The sequence below is a fragment of the Panulirus ornatus genome, chromosome 10 (genome assembly GCF_036320965.1).
Source record: "Panulirus ornatus isolate Po-2019 chromosome 10, ASM3632096v1, whole genome shotgun sequence".
In the NCBI taxonomy this organism is placed as follows: Eukaryota; Metazoa; Arthropoda; class Malacostraca; order Decapoda; family Palinuridae; genus Panulirus; species Panulirus ornatus.
In genome coordinates, this window is record NC_092233.1 from 46,602,740 (window position 1) to 46,623,097 (window position 20,358).

Genomic DNA, 20,358 nt, shown 5'->3' on the forward strand with positions numbered 1-20,358 from the left:
AGAAGAAAGATCATGAGAGGCAAGTGTTTTGGGAGCAGCTAAATGAGTGTGTTAGCGGTTTTGATGCACGAGACCGGGTTATAGTGATGGGTGATTTGAATGCAAAGGTGAGTAATGTGGCAGTTGAGGGAATAATTGGTATGCATGGGGTGTTCAGTGTTGTAAATGGAAATGGTGAAGAGCTTGTAGATTTATGTGCTGAAAAAGGACTGATGATTGGGAATACCTGGTTTAAAAAGCGAGATATACATAAGTATACTTATGTAAGTAGGAGAGATGGCCAGAGAGCGTTATTGGATTACGTGTTAATTGACAGGCGTGCGAAAGAGAGACTTTTGGATGTCAATGTGCTGAGAGGTGCAACTGGAGGGATGTCTGATCATTATCTTGTGGAGGCTAAGGTGAAGATTAGTATGGGTTTTCAGAAAAGAAGAGTGAATGTTGGGGTGAAGAAGGTGGTGAGAGTAAGTGAGCTTGGGAAGGAGACCTGTGTGAAGAAGTATCAGGAGAGACTGTGTACAGAATGGAAAAAGGTGAGAACAATGGAAGTAAGGGGAGTGGGGGAGGAATGGGATGTATTTAGGGAATCAGTGATGGATTGCGCAAAAGATGCTTGTGGCATGAGAAGAGTGGGAGGTGGGCTGTTTAGAAAGGGTAGTGAGTGGTGGGATGAAGAAGTAAGAGTATTAGTGAAAGAGAAGAGAGAGGCATTTGGACGATTTTTGCAGGGAAAAAATGCAATGGAGTGGGAGAAGTATAAAAGAAAGAGACAGGAGGTCAAGAGAAAGGTGCAAGAGGTGAAAAAAAGGGCAAATGAGAGTTGGGGTGAGAGACTATCAGTAAATTTTAGGGAGAATAAAAAGATGTTCTGGAAGGAGGTAAATAGGGTGCGTAAGACAAGGGAGCAAATGGGAACTTCAGTGAAGGGCGTAAATGGGGAGGTGATAACAAGTAGTGGTGATGTGAGAAGGAGATGGAATGAGTATTTTGAAGGTTTGTTGAATGTGTCTGATGACAGAGTGGCAGATATAGGGTGTTTGGGTCGAGGTGGTGTGCAAAGTGAGAGGGTTAGGGAAAATGATTTGGTAAACAGAGAAGAGGCAGTAAAAGCTTTGCGGAAGATGAAAGCCGGCAAGGCAGCAGGTTTGGATGGTATTGCAGTGGAATTTATTAAAAAAGGGGGTGACTGTATTGTTGACTGGTTGGTAAGGTTATTTAATGTATGTATGACTCATGGTGAGGTGCCTGAGGATTGGCGGAATGCGTGCATAGTGCCATTGTACAAAGGCAAAGGGGATAAGAGTGAGTGCTCAAATTACAGAGGTATAAGTTTGTTGAGAATTCCTGGTAAATTATATGGGAGGGTATTGATTGAGAGGGTGAAGGCATGTACAGAGCATCCGATTGGGGAAGAGCAGTGTGGTTTCAGAAGTGGTAGAGGATGTGTGGATCAGGTGTTTGCTTTGAAGAATGTATGTGAGAAATACTTAGAAAAGCAAATGGATTTGTATGTAGCATTTATGGATCTGGAGAAGGCATATGATAGAGTTGATAGAGATGCTCTGTGGAAGGTATTAAGAATATATGGTGTTGGAGGCAAGTTGTTAGAAGCAGTGAAAAGCTTTTATCGAGGATGTAAGGCATGTGTACGTGTAGGAAGAGAGGAAAGTGATTGGTTCTCAGTGAATGTAGGTTTGCGGCAGGGGTGTGTGATGTCTCCATGGTTGTTTAATTTGTTTATGGATGGGGTTGTTAGGGAGGTAAATGCAAGAGTCTTGGAAAGAGGGGCAAGTATGAAGTCTGTTGGGGATGAGAGAGCTTGGGAAGTGAGTCAGTTGTTGTTCGCTGATGATACAGCGCTGGTGGCGGATTCATGTGAGAAACTGCAGAAGCTGGTGACGGAGTTTGGTAAAGTGTGTGGAAGAAGAAAGTTAAGAGTAAATGTGAATAAGAGCAAGGTTATTAGGTACAGTAGGGTTGAGGGTCAAGTCAATTGGGAGGTGAGTTTGAATGGTGAAAAACTGGAGGAAGTGAAGTGTTTTAGATATCTGGGAGTTTATCTGTCAGCGGATGGATCCATGGAAGCGGAAGTGGATCATATGGTGGGGGAGGGGGCGAAAATTCTGGGAGCCTTGAAAAATGTGTGGAAGTCGAGAACATTATCCCGGAAAGCAAAAATGGGTATGTTTGAAGGAATAGTAGTTCCAACAATGTTGTATGGTTGCGAGGCGTGGGCTATGGATAGAGTTGTGCGCAGGAGGATGGATGTGCTGGAAATGAGATGTTTGAGGACAATGTGTGATGTGAGGTGGTTTGATCGAGTAAGTAACGTAAGGGTAAGAGAGATGTGTGGAAATAAAAAGAGCGTGGTTGAGAGAGCAGAAGAGGGTGTTTTGAAATGGTTTGGGCACATGGAGAGAATGAGTGAGGAAAGATTGACCAAGAGGATATATGTGTCGGAGGTGGAGGGAACGAGGAGAAGAGGGAGACCAAATTGGAGGTGGAAAGATGGAGTGAAAAGGATTTTGTGTGATCGGGGCCTGAACATGCAGGAGGGTGAAAGGAGGGCAAGGAATAGAGTGAATTGGAGCGATGTGGTATACAGGGGTTGACGTGCTGTCAGTGGATTGAATCAAGGCATGTGAAGCGTCCGGGGTAAACCATGGAAAGCTGTGTAGGTATGTATATTTCTGTGTGTGGACGTGTGTATGTACATGTGTATGGGGGGGGTTGGGCCATTTCTTTCGTCTGTTTCCTTGCGCTACCTCGCAAACGCGGGAGACAGCGACAAAGTATAAAAAAAAAAAAAAAAAAATCAAAGATAATAATGGAGGTAGCAGACTGTTCTCCCTCAACACATCAAAGATAATGATGCAGGTAACATACTGTTTGAGCTCAACACATCAAAGATAATGATGGAAGTACTACACTGGTCTCCTTCAACACATGAAAAATAATGATGAAGGTAGCAGACTGTTCTACCTCAACACATCAAAGATAATCATGGAAGTAGCAGACTGTTCTCCCATATCACAGGAAAGATAATGATTGAACTACCACACTGTTCTCCCTCAACACATCAAAGATGATGGAGATACCACACTGTTCTCCCTTAATACATTAAAGATAATGATGAGGGTAGCAGACTGTTCTCCCTTAACACATTAAAGATAATTATGAGTGTAGCAGACTGCTCTCCCTCAACACATTAAAGATAATGACGAAGGTAGTAGACTGTTCTTCCACATCACATGAAAGATAATGATTGAGATATCACACTGTTCTCCCTCAACACATCAAAGATGATGGGGGTAGAAGACTTGTCTCCCTCAACACATCAACGATAATGATGGAGGTAATAAACTGTTCTCACTCAACACATGAAAGATAAAGATGGAGGTAGCAGACTGTTCCTCAATACATTAAAGATAATGATGGAGGTACCATACTGCTCTCCCTCAAGACATCAAAGATAATGATGGAGGTACTTCACTGGCCTCCCTCAACACATCAAAGATAATGTTGGATGTATTACAGTGGTCTCTTTCAACACATGAAAGATACTGATGGAGGTAGCAGACTGTTTTACCACATCCCATGAAAGATAATGATGGAACTAAAACACTATTCTCCCTCAACACATCAAAGATGATAGAAGTAGCAGATTGTTCTCCTTCAACACATCGAAGATAATGATGGAGTTAGCAGACTGTTATCCCTCAATATATCAAAGATAACCATGAGGGTAGCAGGCTTTTCTCCCTTAACACATAGATAATGATGGAGGTACCACACTCTTCTCCCTCGACATATCAAAGATAATGATGGAGGTACCACACTGTTCTCCCTCAACACATCAAAGATAATGATGAGGCTAGTAGAGTGTTCTCCTTGAACATATACAAAATAATGATGGAGGTACCACACTGTTCTCCCTCATCTCATCAATGATAATGATCGAGGTTCTCCCTTAACACATCAAAGATAATGATGGAGGTACCACACTGTTCTTCCTCAACATTTCAAAGATAATGATGGAGGTACTACACTGTTCTCCCTCAACACATAAAAGATAATGATGGAGGTAGCAGACTGTTCTCCCTCAACAGATAATGATGGAGGTACCATACTGTTCCTCAATACATTAAAGATAATGATGGAGGTACCACACAGTTCTTCCTCAACACATCAAAGATCATGATGTTGGTAGTAGATTGTTATCCCTCAACACATGAAAGATCATGATGGAGTTACCACACTGTTCTCACTCGAGACATCAAAGATAATGATGGAGGTGGCAAGCTGTTCCTCAATACATTAAAGATAATGATGGAGGTATCACACAGTTCTTCCTCAACACATCAAAGATAATGATGTAAGTAGCAGACTGTTCTCCTTCAACACATCAAAGATAATGATGGAGGTACCATACTGTTCTCCCTCAACATATCAAAGATAATGATCTAAGTACTACACTGGTCTCCTTCAACACATAAAAAATAATGATGGAGGTAGCAGACTGTTCTCCCTCAACACATCAAAGATAATCATGGAAACAGCAGCCTGTTCTCCCACATCACATGAAAGGTAATGATGGAGCTACCATACTGTTGTTCCTCAATACATCAAAGATGATGGAGGTACGACACTGTTCTCCTTCAACATATTAAAGATAATTATGAGAGTAGCAGACTTTTCTCCCTTAACACATTAAAGATAATGATGAAGGTAGCAGACTGTTCTCCCTCAACACATTAAAGATAATAATGGAGGTACCAAACTGTTCTCCCTCAACACATCAAAAATAACGATAGAGGTAGCAGACTGTTCCTCAATACATTAAAGATAATGATGGAGGTACCATACTGCTCTCCCTCAACACATCAAAGATAATTATGCAGGTGCCACACTGTTCTCCCTCAACACATCAAAGGTAATGATGGAGGTACCAGATTGTTGTCTCTCAACACATCAAAGATAATGATGGAGGTACAACACTGTTCTTCCTCAACACATCAAAGATAGTGATGGAGGTAGGAGACTGTTTTCCCTCAACTCATCAAAGATAATGATGGAGGTAGCAGACTCTTCTCCCTCAACACATCAAAGATAATGATGGAGGTACCACACTGTTCTCCCTCAACACATCAAAGATAGTGATGGAGGTAGGAGACTGTTTTCCCTCAACTCATCAAAGATAATGATGGAGGTAGCAGACTCTTCTCCCTCAAAACATTAAAGATAATGATGAAGGTAGCAGAATTTTCTCCCTTAACACACCAAAGATTATGAGAGAGGTACCACAGTTCTCCCTCAACCCATCAATAATAATGATCGAGGTTCTCCCTTAACACATCAAAGATAATGATGGGGGTAGCAGACTGTTCTCCCTCAACACAAAAGAGAGAATGATGGAGGTAGCAAATGTTCTCCCTCATCACATGAAAGATAATGATGGAGGTACCACATTATTCTCCCTCAACACATAAAAGATGATAGATGTAGTAGACTGTTCTCCCTCAACACATCAAAGATAATGATGGCGGTAGCAGACTGTTCTCCCTTAACACGTCAAAGGTAATGATGGAGGTACCACACTGTTCTTCCTCAACATATCAAAGATAATGATGGAGGTACCACACTGTTCTCCCCCAACACATCAAAGATAATGATGGACGTACCACACTATTCTCCCTCAACACATCTAAGAAAATGGAGGTACTACAGTTCTCCCTCAACACATCGAAGATAATGATGGAGGTACAACACTGTTCTCCCTCAACATATCAAAGATAATGATGGAGTTAGGAGACTGTTCTCCCTCAACACATTAAAGATACTGAGGGAGGTACCACACTGTTCTCCCTCAACACATCTAAGAAAATGGAGGTACTACAGTTCTCCCTCACCACATCGAAGATAATGATGGAGGTACCACACTGTTCTCCCTCAACATATCAAAGATAATGATGGAGTTAGGAGACTGTTCTCCCTTAACACATTAAAGATACTGAGGGAGGTACCACACTGTTCTCCCTCAACACATCAAAGATAACGATGGAGGTACCATATTGTTCTTCCTCAATACATCAAAGATAATGATATAGGTAGCAGACTGTTCTCCCTCAACACATCCAAGATAATGATGAGGGTAGCAGACTATTGTCCCTTAACACATCAAAGATAATGGTGAGGGTAGCAGACTGTTTTCCCTTAACACAACAAAGATAATGATGAGGGTAGCAGACTTACAACACATGAAAGACAACATATTTTCCCAGGTTCATCATCTGCTGCACCAGTTGTTTCACTGTTTTATAATTATAAATGAAAAAAAATGTTAAAATTCTAAAATAAAAGTGGTACTTACAAATACATTCTATCTTACAAAACTTTGGGGCTTTTTGAGGTAACTAAGTGTTAAATCAAATCAATAATATTAGTGAAATTCTCAAAAATGAATATAGCTTTTGTATAAAACATGATTATGATAGTGATCACTTTTAGATAAAATTAGACTTATAATATTTGATAATGTGCAACAGCTGATCGTCATAATGGAACAAACTAATATGTTTCACCAAACAGGGATAATTTCTTTATAATAAAGTTATTATATATATTATCCTCTTCGCCAACGGAACTACCTTGGCCCACCAGTGATGCTACTACGTTTGTGAATCAAGAACCATTGCAACACAAACCTCGCCAGGTGGTAGAGTGTCCCGCAGTGTATCGAGTCAGACTTCCCCAGAACTTTTTTTAAAGGGGAAGTAAATGTTTATAGTTGTGTTACTGGAGTGATAGTTTTCATACATGGTGCTTTGACAAGAAAATAGTGAAATTGGAAAAAATGTAGCTTAGACATTGAAGCTTATTGATACAGTGGTTAAATTGATGAGAACTACTATTGACGTTTGTGTAAATAAATTATACATTTCCTTTTTCCATAGCCAGAGGTTGAACCATTATGTGACATTCATTTTTTCATTTCATTTCAAGCTAGAAGTTTCAGTTTTCTAAATTGTTTCTTACATTTTTCATATGTATATATATGTGTGTGTGTGTGTGTGTGTGTGTGTGTGTGTGTGTGTGTGTGTGTGCGTGTGTGTGTGTGTGTATATATATATATATATATATATATATATATATATATATATATATATATATATATATATATATATATATATATATATTTTTTTTTTTTTTTTTTTTTTTTTTTTTTTATATACTTTGTCGCTGTCTCCCGCGTTTGCGAGGTAGCGCAAGGAAACAGACGAAAGAAATGGCCCCCCCCCCCCCATACACATGTACATACACACGTCCACACACGCAAATATACATACCTACACAGCTTTCCATGGTTTACCCCAGACGCTTCACATGCCTTGATTCACTCCACTGACAGCACGTCAACCCCTGTATACCACATCGCTCCAATTCACTCTATTCCTTGCCCTCCTTACACCCTCCTGCATGTTCAGGCCCCGATCACACAAAATCTTTTTCACTCCATCTTTCCACCTCCAATTTGGTCTCCCTCTTCTCCTCGTTCCCTCCACCTCCGACACATATATCCTCTTGGTCAATCTTTCCTCACTCATTCTCTCCATGTGACCAAACCATTTCAAAACACCCTCTTCTGCTCTCTCAACCACGCTCTTTTTATTTCCACACATCTCTCTTACCCTTACGTTACTTACTCGATCAAACCACCTCACACCACACATTGTCCTCAAACATCTCATTTCCAGCACATCCATCCTCCTGCGCACAACTCTATCCATAGCCCACGCCTCGCAACCATACAACATTGTTGGAACCACTATTCCTTCAAACATACCCATTTTTGCTTTCCGAGATACTGTTCTCGACTTCCACACATTTTTCAAGGCTCCCAAAATTTTCGCCCCCTCCCCCACCCTATGATCCACTTCCGCTTCCATGGTTCCATCCGCTGACAGATCCACTCCCAGATATCTAAAACACTTCACTTCCTCCAGTTTTTCTCCATTCAAACTCACCTCCCAATTGACTTGACCCTCAACCCTACTGTACCTAATAACCTTGCTCTTATTCACATTTACTCTTAACTTTCTTCTTCCACACACTTTACCAAACTCAGTCACCAGCTTCTGCAGTTTCTCACATGAATCAGCCACCAGCGCTGTATCATCAGCGAACAACAACTGACTCACTTCCCAAGCTCTCTCATCCCCAACAGACTTCATACTTGCCCCTCTTTCCAGGACTCTTGCATTTACCTCCCTAACAACCCCATCCATAAACAAATTAAACAACCATGGAGACATCACACACCCCTGCCGCAAACCTACATTCACTGAGAACCAATCACTTTCCTCTCTTCCTACACGTACACATGCCTTACATCCTCGATAAAAACTTTTCACTGCTTCTAACAACTTGCCTCCCACACCATATATTCTTAATACCTTCCACAGAGCATCTCTATCAACTCTATCATATGCCTTCTCCAGATCCATAAATGCTACATACAAATCCATTTGCTTTTCTAAGTATTTCTCACATACATTCTTCAAAGCAAACACCTGATCCACACATCCTCTACCACTTCTGAAACCGCACTGCTCTTCCCCAATCTGATGCTCTGTACATGCCTTCACCCTCTCAATCAATACCCTCCCATATAATTTACCAGGAATACTCAACAAACTTATACCTCTGTAATTTGAGCACTCACTCTTATCCCCTTTGCCTTTGTACAATGGCACTATGCACGCATTCCGCCAATCCTCAGGCACCTCACCATGAGTCATACATACATTAAATAACCTTACCAACCAGTCAACAATACAGTCACCCCCTTTTTTAATAAATTCCACTGCAATACCATCCAAACCTGCTGCCTTGCCGGCTTTCATCTTCCGCAAAGCTTTTACTACCTCTTCTCTGTTTACCAAATCATTTTCCCTAACCCTCTCACTTTGCACACCACCTCGACCAAAACACCCTATATCTGCCACTCTGTCATCAGACACATTCAACAAACCTTCAAAATACTCATTCCATCTCCTTCTCACATCACCACTACTTGTTATCACCTCCCCATTTACGCCCTTCACTGAAGTTCCCATTTGCTCCCTTGTCTTACGCACCCTATTTACCTCCTTCCAGAACATCTTTTTATTCTCCCTAAAATTTACTGATAGTCTCTCACCCCAACTCTCATTTGCCCTTTTTTTCACCTCTTGCACCTTTCTCTTGACCTCCTGTCTCTTTCTTTTATACTTCTCCCACTCAATTGCATTTTTTCCCTGCAAAAATCGTCCAAATGCCTCTCTCTTCTCTTTCACTAATACTCTTACTTCTTCATCCCACCACTCACTACCCTTTCTAAACAGCCCACCTCCCACTCTTCTCATGCCACAAGCATCTTTTGCGCAATCCATCACTGATTCCCTAAATACATCCCATTCCTCCCCCGCTCCCCTTACTTCCATTGTTCTCACCTTTTTCCATTCTGTACACAGTCTCTCCTGGTACTTCCCCACACAGGTCTCCTTCCCAAGCTCACTTACTCTCACCACCTTCTTCACCCCAACATTCACTCCTCTTTTCTGAAAACCCATACTAATCTTCACCTTAGCCTCCACAAGATAATGATCAGACATCCCTCCAGTTGCACCTCTCAGCACATTAACATCCAAAAGTCTCTCTTTCGCACGCCTGTCAATTAACACGTAATCCAATAACGCTCTCTGGCCATCTCTCCTACTTACATAAGTATACTTATGTATATCTCGCTTTTTAAACCAGGTATCCCCAATCATCAGTCCTTTTTCAGCACATAAATCTACAAGCTCTTCACCATTTCCATTTACAACACTGAACACCCCATGCATACCAATTATTCCCTCAACTGCCACATTACTCACCTTTGCATTCAAATCACCCATCACTATAACCCGGTCTCGTGCATCAAAACCGCTAACACACTCATTCAGCTGCTCCCAAAACACTTGCCTCTCATGATCTTTCTTCTCATGCCCAGGTGCATATGCACCAATAATCACCCACCTCTCTCCATCAACTTTCAATTTTACCCATATTAATCGAGAATTTACTTTCTTACATTCTATCACATACTCCCACAACTCCTGTTTCAGGAGTATTGCTACTCCTTCCCTTGCTCTTGTCCTCTCACTAACCCCTGACTTCACTCCCCAGACATTTCCAAACCACTCTTCCCCTTTACCCTTGAGCTTCGTTTCACTCAGAGCCAAAACATCCAGGTTCCTTTCCTCAAACATACTACCTATCTCTCCTTTTTTCACATCTTGGTTACATCCACACACATCTAGGCACCCCACTCTGAGCCTTCGAGGAGGATGATCACTCCCCGCGTGACTCCTTCTTCTGTTTCCCATTTTAGAAAGTTAATACAAGGAGGGGAGGATTTCCGGCCCCCCGCTCCCGTCCCCTCTAGTCGCTTTCTACGACACGCGAGGAATACGTGGGAAGTATTCTTTCACCCCTATCCCCAGGGATAATATACATATATATATACATATACACACACACACACATACACACACATACGCACATACACACACACACACACACACATACATATATATACATATGAAAAATGTAAGAAACAATTTAGAAAACAAACTTTTAGCTTGAAATGAATGAAAAAAAATGAATGTCACATAATGGTTCAACCTCTGGCTATGGAAAAGGAAATGTACAATTTATTCACACAAACGTCAATAGCAGTTCTCATCAATTTCACCACTGTATCAATAAGCTTCAATGTCTAAGCTACATTTTTCTCCAACTTCACTATTTTCTTGTCAAAAACACCATGCATGAAAACTATCACTCCAGTAACACAACTATAAACATTTACTTCCCCTTTAAAAAAGTATATATATATATATATATATATATATATATATATATATATATATATATATATATATATATATATATATATATATTATCCCTGGGGATAGGGGTGAAAGAGTGCTTCCCACGCATTCCTCGCGTGTCGTGGAGGGCGACTGGAGGGGACGGGAGCGGGGGGCCAGAAACCCTCCCCTCCTTGTATTTTTTAACTTTCTAAAATGGGAAACAGAAGAAGGAGTCACGCGGGGAGTGCTCATCCTCCTCGAAGGCTCAGATTGGGGTGCCTAAATGTGTGTGGATGTAACCAAGATGTGAAAAAAGGAGAGATAGGTAGTATGTTTGAGGAAAGGAACCTGGATGTTTTGGCTCTGAGTGAAATATAGCTCAAGGGTAAAGGGGAAGAGTGGTTTGGGAATGTCTGGGGAGTAAAGTCAGGGGTTAGTGAGAAGACAAGAGCAAGGGAAGGAGTAGCAATACTCCTGAAACAGGAGTTGTGGGAGTATGTGATAGAATGTAAGAAAGTAAATTCTCGATTAATATGGGTAAAACTGAAAGTTGATGGAGAGAGATGGGTGATTATTGGTGCATATGCACCTGGGCATGAGAAGAAAGATCATCAGAGGCAAGTGTTTTGGGAGCAGCTGAATGAGTGTGTTAGTGGTTTTGATGCACGAGACCGGGTTATAGTGATGAGTGATTTGAATGCAAAGGTGAGTAATGTGGCAGTTGAGGGAATAATTGGTATACATGGGGTTTTCAGTGTTGTAAATGGAAATGGTGAAGAGCTTGTAGATTTATGTGCTGAAAAAGGACTGATGATTGGGAATACCTGGTTTAAAAAGCGAGATATACATAAGTATACTTATGTAAGTAGGAGAGATGGCCAGAGAGCGTTATTGGATTACGTGTTAATTGACAGGCGCGCGAAAGAGAGACTTTTGGATGTTAATGTGCTGAGAGGTGCAACTGGAGGGATGTCTGATCATTATCTTATGGAGGCTAAGGTGAAGATTTGTAGAGGTTTTCAGAAAAGAAGAGTGAATGTTGGGGTGAAGAGGGTGGTGAGAGTAAGTGAGCTTGGGAAGGAGACTTGTGTGAGGAAGTACCAGGAGAGACTGAGTACAGAATGGAAAAAGGTGAGAACAATGGAAGTAAGGGGAGTGGGGGAGGAATGGGATGTATTTAGGGAATCAGTGATGGATTGCGCAAAAGATGCTTGTGGCATGAGAAGAGTGGGAGGTGGGTTGATTAGAAAGGGTAGTGAGTTGTGGGATGAAGAAGTAAGAGTATTAGCGAAAGAGAAGAGAGAGGCATTTGGACGATTTTTGCAGGGAAAAAATGAAATTGAGTGGGAGATGTATAAAAGAAAGAGACAGGAGGTCAAGAGAAAGGTGCAAGAGGTGAAAAAAAGGGCAAATGAGAGTTGGGGTGAGAGAGTATCATTAAATTTTAGGGAGAATAAAAAGATGTTCTGGAAGGAGGTAAATAAAGTGCGTAAGACAAGGGAGCAAATGGGAACTTCAGTGAAGGGCGCAAATGGGGAGGTGATAACAAGTAGTGGTGATGTGAGAAGGAGATGGAGTGAGTATTTTGAAGGTTTGTTGAATGTGTTTGATGATAGAGTGGCAGATATAGGGTGTTTTGGTCGAGGTGGTGTGCAAAGTGAGAGGGTTAGGGAAAATGATTTGGTAAACAGAGAAGAGGTAGTAAAAGCTTTGCGGAAGATGAAAGCCAGCAAGGCAGCAGGTTTGGATGGTATTGCAGTGGAATTTATTAAAAAAGGGGGTGACTGTATTGTTGACTGGTTGGTAAGGTTATTTGATGTATGTATGACGCATGGTGAGGTGCCTGAGGATTGGCGGAATGCGTGCATAGTGCCATTGTACAAAGACAATGGGGATAAGAGTGAGTGCTCAAATTACAGAGGTATAAGTTTGTTGAGTATTCCTGGTAAATTATATGGGAGGATATTGATTGAGAGGGTGAAGGCATGTACAGAGCATCAGATTGGGGAAGAGCAGTGTGGTTTCAGAAGTGGTAAAGGATGTGTGGATCAGGTGTTTGCTTTGAAGAATGTATGTGAGAAATACTTAGAAAAGCAAATGGATTTGTATGTAGCATTTATGGATCTGGAGAAGGCATATGATAGAGTTGATAGAGATGCTCTGTGGAAGGTATTAAGAATATATGGTGTGGGAGGAAAGTTGTTAGAAGCAGTGAAAAGTTTTTATCGAGGATGTAAGGCATGTGTACGTGTAGGAAGAGAGGAAAGTGATTGGTTCTCAGTGAATGTAGGTTTGCGGCAGGGGTGTGTGATGTCCCCATGGTTGTTTAATTTGTTTATGGATGGGGTTGTTAGGGAGGTGAATGCAAGAGTTTTGGAAAGAGGGGCAAGTATGAAGTCTGTTGGGGATGAGAGAGCTTGGGAAGTGAGTCAGTTGTTGTTCGCTGATGATACAGCGCTGGTGGCTGATTCATGTGAGAAACTGCAGAAGCTGGTGACTGAGTTTGGTAAAGTGTGTGAAAGAAGAAAGTTAAGAGTAAATGTGAATAAGAGCAAGGTTATTAGGTACAGTAGGGTTTAGGGTCAAGTCATTTGGGAGGTGAGTTTGAATGGAGAAAAACTGGAGGAAGTGAAGTGTTTTAGATATCTGGGAGTGGATCTGGCAGCGGATGGAACCATGGAAGCGGAAGTGGATCATAGGGTGGGGGAGGGGGCGAAAATTCTGGGAGCCTTGAAGAATGTGTGGAAGTCGAGAACATTATCTCGGAAAGCAAAAATGGGTATGTTTGAAGGAATAGTGGTTCCAACAATGTTGTATGGTTGCGAAGCGTGGGCTATGGATAGAGTTGTGTGCAGGAGGATGGATGTGCTGGAAATGAGATGTTTGAGGACAATGTGTGGTGTGAGGTGGTTTGATCGAGTAAGTAACGTAAGGGTAAGAGAGATGTGTGGAAATAAAAAGAGCGTGGTTGAGAGAGCAGAAGAGGGTGTTTTGAAATGGTTCGGGCACATGGAGAGAATGAGTGAGGAAAGATTGACCAAGAGAATATATGTGTCGGAGTGGAGGGAACGAGGAGAAGAGGGAGACCAAATTGGAGGTGGAAAGATGGAGTGAAAAAGATTTTGTGTGATCGGGGCCTGAACATGCAGGAGGGTGAAAGGAGGGCAAGGAATAGAGTGAATTGGACCGATGTGGTATACCGGGGTTGACGTGCTGTCAGTGGATTGAATCAGGGCATGTGAAGCGTCTGGGGTAAACCATGGAAAGCTGTGTAGGTATGTATATTTGCGTGTGTGGACGTATGTATATACATGTGTATGGGGGTGGGTTGGGCCATTTCTTTCGTCTGTTTCCTTGCGCTACCTCGCAAACGCGGGAGACAGCGGCAAAAAAAAAAAAAAAAATGTTATGTGTCAGATGAATGACAAAAAGTATTTCAGGAAAGTTATGAAATTGATGCATGCTCTCTTTATTGGTCACCAGGAATGTGATGAAAATGACTAACATGTTTCACTAGGAAGATGGTGATGCTAACGCAAGTGTTTCATTGGTCACAAAGAAGATGGTGAAGCTGACACAAGATCTTCATGGGTCACTAGAGAGGTTGTGAAATGACACTGATTTTCCATTGGTCATTCAAAAGGTGATGAAACTGAAAAAAGTGCTTCATTGGTCACTAGGAAGGTATTGAGACAAACACAGGTGTTTCATTGATCACCAGTATAAAATCACTAAAGAAATATACATGTGAATACATCTTTTGTTACAATATAGGGACTAAAAAGGCGAAAATAATTGTAGAAATATACAAATCATCTTAAGTTAATTATATACTGTGAGGGTGAGGGTGTTTGCCCCTGCCCACCACTCACCTACCCCACTGATATGCCCCTGACCTGGTAGCTTATACAAACCTTGACCAGAAAGAATATTAATGAAAGGCTTCTGTGAAGATTCTTAATCTGCACAAACTATAGCAGGCTCTTTGACTGTGAACATTTGGATGACCTCTTACCTCCGTGAAAAGCCATGTACTACACTTAAATCCCCTGCTGAGGATGTGTCTTCTAGTAATGTGAACACTACTGAGACATGTTAGGTGAAAATTATTTATGCTTGCTTTTGATTTCAAGACTGCTTTAGAAGCAGCCTTCACATGGTACAGTCTTCTCTTACATTTCAAACTATCCCCTCCCTTGTTCCAATGTCTCCATCCTCTTTTCTAACTACCCTATTAAAAATAAGTGAACATCAATATGAATTCTTTACCAAATGAACAATTATGTGGCAGACTAAATTTGAATTCCGCGAGAGTGCTTCGGCAATACAATAATTCTCCAGGTTGCACACATGTATAAAGAACCATGTGGTACATTAAATTCCTCTCCCTGGAAAGGTTTTTTGGCAAAGTTAAAGCTAATATAGCTTTACTCCTGTATGAGCAGTCATGTGCTCCTTTAAATCACTCCTGGGAATGATCTTTTGGGCAATATGAACATTCATATAGCTTTTTTCTGTATGAACAGTCATGTAACACAATGAATCACCCTTCTGGGGAAAATGTCTTTTTGGTGATGTTAACACTCATATGGCTTCTCTCCTATATGAAGTCATGTGTCATACTAAAGGACTCCTCTGGGAGGATGTTTTTTGGCAATATGAACACTCATACGGCTTCTCTCCTGTATGAACAGCCATGTGCTGCACTAAATAGCCCTTCCGAGAGAATGTCTTCTGGGAATGTGAACACTCATACGGCTTCTCTCCTGTATGAATAATCATGTGTTCCACTAAACTTTTCCTACAAGAGAAAGTCTTTTGGCATTATGAGCACTCATATGGCTTCTCTCCTGTACGAACAGTCAAGTGCCGCATTAATTTACCTTTCCAAGAGAATGTCTTTTGGCATTATGAACACTTATGCTACTTCACTCTTGTATGAACATTCATGTGCTGCACTAAATCTATCCTACGAGAGAAATTCTTTTGGCAGTATGGACATCCATATGCCGTTCTAAAGTGCTCCTATAGGAGAACGTCTTTTGGCAATGTGAACACTCAAATGGCTTCTTACCTGTATGAGCAATCATGTGCTTCAATAAATGACCCTTACGGAAGAATGTCTTTTGGCAGGATAAACATTCATATGGCTTCTTTTCTGTATGAAGAGTTATATGCTGTGCTAAAGCACTCCTCCGGGAGAATGTCTTTAGGCAATGTGAACACTCATATGGCTTCTCTCCTGTATGAACAGTCATGTGCCGCACTAAATATCCCTTCAGGGAGAATGTCTTTTTGCAATGTGAACATTCATATGGCTTCTCACCTGTATGAGCAGTCATGTGCCGCAATAAATCACAATTACGGGAGAATGTCTTTTGGCAATATGAACATTCATATGGCTTCTCTCCAGTATGAACAGTCATATGCTGTACTAAAGTACTCTTTTGGGAGAATGTCTTTTGGCAATGTGAACACTCGTATGGCTTCTCTCCGGTATGGACAGTCATATGCCGTACTAATTTACCCCTCTGGGAGAATGTCTTTTGGCAATGTGAACACTCATATGGTTTCTCACCTGTATGAACAATCATATGCTGTGCTAAACAACTCCTATCAGAGAACGATTTTTGGCAATGTGAACACCCATATGGCTTCTCTCCTGTATGAACAGCCATATGCCGTACTAATCTACTCTTATAGGAGAATGTCTTTTGACAATGTGAACATTCATATGGCTTCTCTCCTGTATGAACAATCATATGCTGTACTAAAGTACTCCTCTGGGAGAATGTCTTTAGGCAATGTAAACACTCATATGGCTTCTCGCCTGAATGAACAGTCTTATACTGCACTGAATCACCCTTTTGAGAGAATGCATTTTGCAAGTGTGAACATTCATATGTCATCTCTCTTGTATGAGTTGTCATGTGCTGCATTAAATAACCCTTCCGGGAGAAGGTCTTTTGGCAATGTGAACATTGATATGGCTTCTCTCCTGTATGAACATTCATGTGCTGCACTAAGTATCTCTTACGAGAGAAGATCTTTCGGCAATGTGAACACTCATATGGCTTTTCTCCTATATGCATAGTCATATGCTGCCCTAAATGATGCTTCTGGGAGAATGTCTTTTGGCAATGTGAACACTCGTATGGCTTCTCTACTGTATGAACAGTCTTATACTGCACTAAATCACCCTCTCGAGAGAATGCCTTTTGCAAGTGTGAACATTCATATGTCATCTCTCTTGTATGAATTGTCATGTGCTGCACTAAATGACCCTTTTGGGAGGTCTTTCAGCACTGTGAACATTAATATGGCTTCACTCCTGAATGAGCAATCATGTGCCTCACACCTTTGGGGAAATTCTTTTGACAGTACAAACACTCATACAACTTCTCTCCTGTATGAACAGACATATTCGGCACTACATCACTCCTCTGGGAGAATGCCTTTTGCCAATGTGATTGTTCATATTGTTTCTCTCTTGTATGAAGAGTCATGTGCTAAACTAAATTACTCTGTGCAACTTGAAGACTGTCTGCCTAATAAGGGTTTTTGAGATTCCTTGAAGCAGTAAGAGATTAAATTCTGTATTTGGAACCATCTCTTGAAAACGCTGTTCGCTGATTCCCGATGAGAAAACTGGCTGTTTTGCCTCGTTATGTCAGAATCCTAGTAGGCTAAAGCCTACTCAAGGGTTGGTTGCCTCAATTTGGGCTGTGGTGAGAAACAATTGGTAGGGTCCTGGTTGGACCTGGCTTACTGAATGCTTAAAAGCTTCAGCGTGGACACCTTGTGAGGGCATCTCTTCATAGTCATTATGGCTGTGGATGAAGACCAGAGCGTAATAACAACCATAAGGTCTAGCCATTGTAATGCACAGGTAAGGTGGGGAAGTCAGGGTAGAGGTGTTCACTTGTGCCAGTAACGATGTTGCCTATACCACAATGTAATGGTGTGGGCATGGTCAAGACTATGTCCCCTTCCTGCACATGGAGCAGACCATTAAAGCACTTAAGCTGTATAGCGCGCAGCCAACATATTGATGACATATAATAGTTGACTTACTCAGGAACCAATTCCTTCTGTATGTCAGATGTGTCGGCAATGGAACCTTGTATCTATCTTACCAAAAAATTGCATCTTGGTTGGGGACTATATCTTTAATGTAACTCCTTGCTGCATCTCCTGGTGGTTGTTATGGCGGGGACCTGGAAGTCATAGTGCAAGTGTCTCCTGCAGTTCTGTCTCCCTGGGGTTGAACACATTCTTGCTATGGGGATCAGTCTGTCTGGTGGGCCTGCATATCCTGGGGGCTCTGTTGTTATCAGACTATTCCATGATATTGGCTAAGAAAGTAGAAACAATGAATGCTTCCAAACTTCGGATCAATTACTCCTCTTCGAGAGGGTGTTTTGGCAGCATGGACACTTTTATGGCATCTTTTCAACGGTATGAATTGCCACATGCTGCATCCCAGGTAAGGTCTTTCGACACAACAAACATTTAAACGTTCTCACTTGCAGGAACTTTCTAGCCCCTACTAAGTTTACAATGTTTGGTTCAAGCTTTTTTTGGCACTGTAAACACTTGAAAATCTCTTACCCATATGTTTGAACATATGCCTTTTCATGATACAGTTCTTTACAAGTGTTTTCATGCATTGTGAACATTCCACTCATTTCTCCTACATAATGAAATCTAGTAAAATAATATAGCAGAGTGCATCTATTAACTAATATGGGTGAGAGGTGCACAATACTGGTGAGGGGAACACTAGTCTCAACCTACTCCAGATAATGCAGGATCAACTGTAGTGAGATGCTCACAATGTGTGTTGTGAGTGTGTGGTAAAGCATCAACTGTAGTGAGATGCTCACAATGTGTGTTGTGAGTGTGTGGTAAAGCATCAACTGTAGTGAGATGCTCACAATGTGTGTTGTGAGTGTGTGGTAAAGCATAAAGTGGCTTAAGGTTTAATTCCTTCCAAAGTGAAGTCAAAAGCTACAACTTCCAGCTAGACATTACCCGTTAGCCTAGATAATATTCTATATTCTTTTCAATTCATACTACATTCCCACCATCAAAAGTCCGGCAGTCTCTCTGGTTGCTCATCAGTTACATTCTCTAGTCATTAATATTTAATTTTTCAGCTAATGTTACTTCATTGTTGTTACCCATGTTGTTGCTATTGCCTGTATTGTTACTGGTGCTATATACTCTCACTATCACTGATGTTTTTCAAAAGAGACTCCTTGCATCAAGGGCTACCAACAGGTAAAGATAAAAGCTGGATTTCATATGCTTATCACTTCAGTGTTGTTACCCATGTTGTTCGTACTGCTTCTATCGTTATTGGTGCTGTCACTGATGTTCTTCAGATGCTGGTGTTGCTGTTCTTGTTGCTGCAGCTGCTCCAAATATCTACCATCTTCTTTACTGATTCTGCTTCTGTTTTCTGTTGCTCTTGTTTTTAATGACACGCCTTCTGATTTCACTTATGGTGCTCTTGTTTTTGCTGATGCAGCTTCAGTTTTTACTGATGCTGCTCTTGTTATAAGTACTAGCTACAAATGCTATATTCCATTCTTGTAAAAGCCTATTATTCAAGAAAACTTGGAGACTCTTGTTCTTATGCTGAACGTAGAAACCTGCCAAAGATAAATGGGTAAATATTCACATTATTTGTTGAAAATAGTACAAGAGATCCCTTGCATCAAGGGCTGCCAACGTGTAAAGATAAAAGCTTTGTATCATATGCTTATCATACACCAAGATGAGGTTGTCAATATTAAGTACTAACACTATACTGAACCCAAGTCTTTCATGTATAAAGTCAGCATTAAAAAGGGATGAAATTTTTTGTGCTAGATATTGCTTTCCACTACAGAAAATGTTACTAACATCAAATACTGATGATCGATGCAAGAACTCTAATGTCAAATCCCAGCCAACATACATAAAAAGATCCTTACGTTCGATTCGAGTCAAACATGTACTGACAATAGAGTCTTATAAACCAAATACTAATAAAACAGGAATAATAATAATAATAATAATAATAATAATAATAATAATAATAATAATAATAATAATAATAATAATAATAATTATAATAATAATAATAATAATAATAATAATAATAATAATAATAATAATAATAATAATAATAATAATAAAATTAGGGGAGAAAGAATACTTCCCATGCATTCCTCACCTGTCGTAGCAGGCGACTAAAGGGGATGGGAGCAGGGTCTGGAAACCCTCCCCTCTTTGTGTTTTAACTTTCTAAAAGGGGAAACAGAAGAAGGAGTCAGGCGGAACACCAAGATGAGACAAGGGGAGAGATAGGTAGTATGTTTGAGGAAAGGAACCCGGATGTTTTGGCTCTGAGTGAAACGAAGCTCAAGGGTAAAGGGGAAGAGTGGTTTGGGAATGTCTTGGGAGTAAAGTC

General features: G+C 40.9%; 1 protein-coding gene across 1 annotated transcript; it reads right to left on the reverse strand.

The window, feature by feature from the left end:
• Positions 1–15,675: 15,675 nt before the first annotated feature.
• Positions 15,676–19,724, reverse strand: LOC139750687 (uncharacterized). Its single transcript, XM_071665368.1, has one exon. The coding sequence runs from the start codon at positions 17,162–17,164 to the stop codon at positions 15,863–15,865; it is 1,302 nt and encodes a 433-aa protein (XP_071521469.1). The 5' UTR covers positions 17,165–19,724; the 3' UTR covers positions 15,676–15,862.
• Positions 19,725–20,358: the final 634 nt, after the last annotated feature.

What these genes read in the sequence shown, in the direction of transcription:
- LOC139750687 (XM_071665368.1), bottom strand. Translation starts at nt 17,164, where the DNA reads ATGACAATTCATACAAGAGAGATGACATATGAATGTTCACACTTGCAA.